The sequence below is a fragment of the Lycium ferocissimum genome, chromosome 5 (assembly GCF_029784015.1).
Source record: "Lycium ferocissimum isolate CSIRO_LF1 chromosome 5, AGI_CSIRO_Lferr_CH_V1, whole genome shotgun sequence".
Taxonomy (NCBI): Eukaryota; Viridiplantae; Streptophyta; class Magnoliopsida; order Solanales; family Solanaceae; genus Lycium; species Lycium ferocissimum.
This window is the reverse complement of record NC_081346.1, coordinates 3,247,169-3,253,103: the sequence shown is the minus strand read 5'-3', so window position 1 is coordinate 3,253,103 and position 5,935 is coordinate 3,247,169. Positions and strand designations below refer to the sequence as shown.

The 5,935-nt window shown below is 36.8% G+C and overlaps 1 protein-coding gene across 4 annotated transcripts; it reads left to right on the top strand.

Moving 5' to 3' along the window:
- Positions 1 to 369: 369 nt before the first annotated feature.
- On the top strand, positions 370 to 5,588 carry LOC132055459 (uncharacterized). Of its 4 annotated transcripts, none has more exons than XM_059447300.1 (5): positions 370 to 587; positions 1,245 to 2,324; positions 2,729 to 3,567; positions 4,808 to 4,864; positions 5,176 to 5,588. In XM_059447300.1, exons 2-5 carry the CDS (start codon positions 1,364 to 1,366, stop codon positions 5,419 to 5,421), a joined length of 2,103 nt encoding a protein of 700 aa, XP_059303283.1. In that variant the 5' UTR covers positions 370 to 587; positions 1,245 to 1,363; the 3' UTR covers positions 5,422 to 5,588. The 4 variants fall into 4 exon arrangements, with proteins under 4 accessions (XP_059303283.1, XP_059303282.1, XP_059303281.1 ...); XM_059447299.1 differs by having other exon boundaries at positions 370 to 829; XM_059447298.1 differs by having other exon boundaries at positions 370 to 850.
- The last annotated feature ends 347 nt before the right edge of the window (positions 5,589 to 5,935 follow it).

Below are 5,935 nucleotides of genomic sequence, written 5' to 3'. Positions count from 1 at the left end.
TTTTCTACTTTTTGAGTGTTTTTTATAAAAAAATCGATTTTGTCTTAAAATAAGTTAATTAGTTTATTTCTATCTTATAAGTAAAAAAAATAAGATTACTACCCCAACTTATTTTTTTTTAATCGAAAAAATGTAATTTTTAAGCTATAAAATTAATTTCTAAGTGGACTCTTTTTTTGATCCGGAAGGAGTATTAGTTGCAAAAAAAAAAAAAAAAAAAAAAAAGGAACCAAACAATAGTATTACAGGTAATTATTAACATACTAAATACTAAATGTAAAAGTTATTTCATTCAATGCCACCCACGTAACGTCAGCTTACGCAAGCTATAGAAGAATAATTATTTTCAGCTGTGATGTCAAAAAACGAAGAAACAAACAAAAAAGATTAGAGCCCGACGACTTGTTTTGTTACATCCCTTTACCGTTTCATTTCAATGATAAAGTGTCGGTGACACTTGCATTAAATAGGAAAAAGGAATAGAGTTATAAAAAAAAATGTTAAAAAGGAAAATAAACAAAATACAAAATCTTCAATTCAGTGTTGTTCAGACATTGGTCTCTCTCTCTGAGTTGTTTGCCAGTGGGGTATGTTGCACTGTACTCATCATTTTTCCAGTGTGTTTTTAACTGAAAGTTGCCATTTTCTTGAATGCTTAAAGAGCAGTCGACCCAAAAAGAGTTGAGTAATCATTTGGACTACTAGTTCGTGTTTTATCTAGAAGATTCACAGCCCAACTATTTCTTTGTCAATTCAAACTGAGATCGGTCTTGAAACAGAAGAGTTCTTTATAGTTGGATTTTTCAGCTTGGAAGAGTACTTGCTTCGAGTAATCCGTTTCTTTAATCTTGTAAGTGTTTTAATCTTCAACTAATTTGGGGTTGATTGATTGTTGATATATAACCATTTGATTTAGTAATCTTGTAAGTGTGTTCTTTGGAAGTTGTCAATATGTTCTTGAAATTCTGAATCTTTAATTTCTTTTCTTTCGTTTAATAAGGGAGCTGAAGAAGGGTTTGATGTAACAAAATTTGGAAAAAGAAGCATTTACTTCCTGTATAATTCGTTGTACTAAATCCAAGAAAGTAGTAATTAATGTATTGTCGCAGAATACATTTTATGCACTGTGCATTAGTATTTTGAATAATGTAATAAGTTTTGTTCTTGTATTCTCACATCTACTTGGATCTCAGTTCAGTCACAAACTAACAAAAAAAAATCTCTGAAATTTGTTCTTTGTTTAGGTGTGATATTGAAGAAATTAAATTGGCTGAATAGCTGTACATGAAATTGGCACCTATTTTCGAGTCGGTGTTGATGCAAACAATTTTGAATAGTCATTTGTAGCATACATGTCCAACTAATGGAGGAACTAAGACCGTCACCCTTGAGGCTAAATGGTCCCGTAAAGTCCACATTGTCAGGAAGATCAACTCCTAGAGGATCAGGATCCCCTTCCTTCAGGAGATTAAACTCTGGACGTACCCCACGAAGAGATGGTAAAAGTAATGCCTTCACTTCTCAGTGGTTTAGAAGTAACCGTATTATACTTTGGTTGCTTCTGATTACCCTTTGGGCCTATGGAGGATTTTATGTCCAGTCAAGATGGGCTCATGGAGACAACAAGGAAGGAATCTTTGGAGGATCTGTAGATGATGTTGCCAATGTAACTTCTCAACCAGAGGAAAAAACGAGAAAAAGTAAACGAATTCTAGTTGCAAATGAGGATTCTTTAACAATAAAGCCTCCAAGTAATAAAACACAAGGCAATTCAATGGATATGGATGTAGTCTTGGCTAAACAGGCCAAGAGTGTGGTATCTACTAAAAAGAAGAGCAAGAAATCTACTCGTGCTTCTCGTAGGAAGACTCGTGGTAAAAAGAAGGTGGTGGCAGAAGTGAAAAATGATGATGCTGAAGTTGAAGAAGAGGAAATACCCAAGCGAAATACTACCTACGGCCTACTTGTTGGTCCATTTGGGTCAATAGAGGACAAGATTTTGGAGTGGAGTCCTGAAAAGCGATCAGGGACATGCGATAGGAAAAGCCAGTTTGCACGTCTTGTTTGGTCAAGGAAATTTGTGCTGATCCTCCATGAACTATCTATGACTGGTGCTCCACTTGCCATGTTGGAATTGGCTACAGAGCTTTTAAGCTGTGGGGCTACAGTTTATGTTGTACCTCTCAGCAAAAGAGGGGGTTTGATGTCAGAACTATCTAGAAGAAAGATCAAAGTACTAGAAGACAAGTCAGACGTCAGCTTCAAAACAGCCATGAAAGCAGATCTTATTATTGCAGGCTCTGCAGTGTGTGCATCATGGATAGGTGAGCACTTCCACATATACTATTTTTGATGATACTTATACTTTTTGGTCGACTAACAACCATATCTACACGTGTTATGTTCATAGCTATAATCAGAACTTTTAGATTCTCATTATTTTAATGAAGGAGCCAATTTTTGCGAGTTCTCAGTGCAACCTTTCTCGTAGACCTTTGTTGCAAAACTTGAGTGAGATTTGAGTATTCCTATTGATCAGTTGAGATTTGAGTATTTCCTATTGATTAGTTCTTTTGCTTCATGAAGAAATCTTTCTTTTGTCTGTGCTAGCATTATAGTCTTTGATTTCCTTGATTTTAGCCTTCATAAATTCTATGAATTTGCTTCTGTTCTTTCCTTCTCCTTATGTGCCTTGGCTAACTTCTGACAATTAATATCTCGCTTTCAGAACAATATGCAGCACGTACTGTGCTAGGTTCAAGTCAAATTGCTTGGTGGATCATGGAAAACCGGCGGGAATACTTCGATCGGGCTAAACTTGCTTTCAACCGAGTGAAGAAACTTATCTTTCTTTCTGAATCGCAGTCTAAGCGCTGGTTAGCTTGGTGTGAGGAAGAACATATACAGCTCAAAACTCAGCCTGCACTAATTCCACTTTCTGTTAGTGATGAACTAGCTTTTGTAGCAGGCATCCCGTGCTCGCTGAGCACTCCGCTATTCAGTCCTGAGAAGATGCTGGAAAAGAGGCAGCTACTAAGAAATTTTGTTAGGAAAGAAATGGGGTTGACAGACAATGATATGCTTGTTGTGTCCTTGAGTAGTATAAACCCTGGAAAGGGTCAGTTTCTGCTTCTTGAAACAACACGCTTGCTGATTGAGGGAGCTCCTCCTCTAAATCGATCTGCTGTTAAAAGTCAAGATTATCACAAAAGGACATTGCTTCATAATTGGAAACAATTTGGTGAATGGAAAAAAGAATCTGAAAATAATTCTAAAGTGGTGCAGCTACCCCAGCTTTTCTCTAAGGGGGTTAACTATAAAGCTGGAAATGAAAATGATAGAGGAACTCGAAAGCTTTTCTCCATCGATGAAGGGAAGAAGGGAGAAAAGCTTAGGGTTCTTATTGGCTCAGTCGGATCCAAGAGCAACAAGGTGCCTTATGTTAAGGCACTTCTCAACTTTCTGAATCAGCATTCTAACTTGTCGAACACGGTACTATGGACTCCATCAACCACTCGTGTCGCTGCACTTTATGCTGCTGCAGATGCTTATGTAATGAATTCTCAGGTTAGCCTTTACAACTGTATCTAACTCATTTATTGTCGAGTTCAGCAAATGTACAGTGTCAATGCTTCTGGGAGAATATTATTATATAAGAGTTAACGGTTAAGTAAAGTAGACAGATGAGAGACTAGGTGTTTCTTATGATTTCTATGCTCTGCGCAGATCGAAATAAAATTTTCATGATTGGTGATATTTCAGATTGAGAAGTGAAAGCTTTGTAAGGATAGTGCTACCTCTTGTAAAGGTTTCTTAATGAATGTAAAGATTTCTCAGCAATATGAAATTATCTTCAGTAATAAGTACCAAGTCAATGCATTTTAGCTACTAGCAAGTACAAACTACGGGTCTCCCGATGATATTGAGAAACTGAGTTATCTGGCTTGCTTGTATCCCGTTATTAATTCATTCGACTTAAGTTTATATGAAGAACCATGCTAAAATCATGACTTGAGAGAGTTTATGCTATTCTGGTTATCAGTAGTTCTCTAGAGGGGAGGAGGTGGAATGAATTGGTTCATCTTCATAAGCGTCAACTAGAGGCGTTAGGAGAAGGTTGAACCTTGAGCATGAAAGTTAGTCTGACTTCGGTCTTTTTGTAACCTGGATACCTAGAAGAGATTTGAGGAGCCAATTCCTTTCTCAAAGAAAGATGATTGATCTCGTATGTGTTAAGTAATATTTTATTTTTATTTTTTTGTTGGGGGGATTATGGTGCTTGGTTCAAGATAAGTTGTGATGATAGAGGAATCTATGTATTGGTATTGCAATTGAATTTTTCTCTTAATTTCGTAGGTCATCCTATTGTTCTTATACTCTTACTGCAATTTCAGTCAACTCTGTCTGGGAGAGAAAGCAGTTCATCAACTTCTTCTCCATGCTTAATCTCATTTGTTAGCTCACATTTGTAAGGGGCATGGGGCATATATTAGTCTGGTTGTAGGAATAAGGATTCTAGAGTACTGTTACCATTCTCAAAAAATAAATAAAAAAAACTCTATAAAGTTTTATGCTGTTGAATGAGACCATACTATGCAACAGTGATGGATAACGTATGAAATAAGAGTCATATAAAGTACATCTCGTTCAAACATAATGGTTAGTTTCCTGGAATGGTTACAATGATCATATGCGTTGTTTATATATCTGGCACTACAATTGGTTTCCTTGGTGAATGATTTACTATGCTGATATTGGTCCTTGTGTAATTTCATTCGATACTTATTTGGTTGCTTACATTTTGCAGGGACTTGGAGAAACATTTGGGAGAGTAACAATTGAAGCAATGGCATTCGGTCTTCCAGTAAGATTCTCAATTCCGTCCTGCCAATAGTATAATGTGGTCACCTTCAGATATGCATGTACTTTTGCATGCCATCAAAGCAGTCATGTTTGTGACAGAAATTAGTTGTTTCTTTTAAATACGCTGGCAAGAAGCTATGTCGAGCTACAGAGTAGATTTTAATCTAGCTGAATCCTCTGCTATCGAAGTAGTCATGAATGGTTTAGAGTTCAGTATAGGGTTTACCGTTCATTCTGGAAAACCTGCCTGCAAATGTAAAACTGCAAAACTTGTCGCTAAAATAAGTGGATTTGCGTATAATTTTGTTACAGGTGCTGGGAACAGATGCTGGAGGCACAAAGGAGATCGTTGAACATAACGTAACAGGCCTTCTTCATTCTTTGGGACGTCCAGGTGCTCAAGTTCTCGCCCACAATCTTCAGTATTTGCTGAACAACCCCTCGGAAAGACAGCGAATGGGAAGCAACGGAAGAAAGAAGGTAGAAGATATGTACCTAAAGAAGCACATGTACAAGAGATTCGGAGAAGTACTATACGACTGCATGAGAATAAAATAACACTAGATGCAGTGCATTTTTCATTCTTTTTCTATTGAACAGTTTTCCTGTATTGTTGTTCGTCTTTATACTTTCTTCTTCGCCTAGAAAAACAGATCAAGAATCAGCCTTTTGTACAGTACGAAATCTAGTTGTGTTTACTGATAAGAGATCCCACTTTTCTTTACTTTTTACTTGCCAAGCTATCTAATTTCGAATTTAACTAATATCCACTGACAGTGGAAACCTTTTTTACACGGTCAAATTATTTTGACAGGCTATAGCCGGTAATTAGTTTTCTCTTGGAATCCTAGTTTTTAGTTTCTTTTTTAATAAACACTCATCTCCTCAATCACGACACACCCCCGGGGCGGATCTATGGCCCGCCGAGGGTGTTCGCGTATAAGATATTTTTTCATTTTTTATCGATATATATATATATTTTGAACACTCTCCTCCCTGCCTTCAAACTCTGCTGATCTCATTTCTCTCTCTCTTCCCTAAGTTCCTAGCTGTTACTTCGACCATCTCTCTA

Bases quoted from the DNA above. Each gene is read 5' to 3' on its own strand.
- LOC132055459 (XM_059447300.1), top strand. From the start codon at position 1,364: ATGGAGGAACTAAGACCGTCACCCTTGAGGCTAAATGGTCCCGTAAAG. The intron at 2,325-2,728 runs GTGAGCACTTCC...TCTCGCTTTCAG, and splicing joins AGTGTGTGCATCATGGATAG to AACAATATGCAGCACGTACT. The intron at 3,568-4,807 runs GTTAGCCTTTAC...TACATTTTGCAG, and splicing joins CTTATGTAATGAATTCTCAG to GGACTTGGAGAAACATTTGG.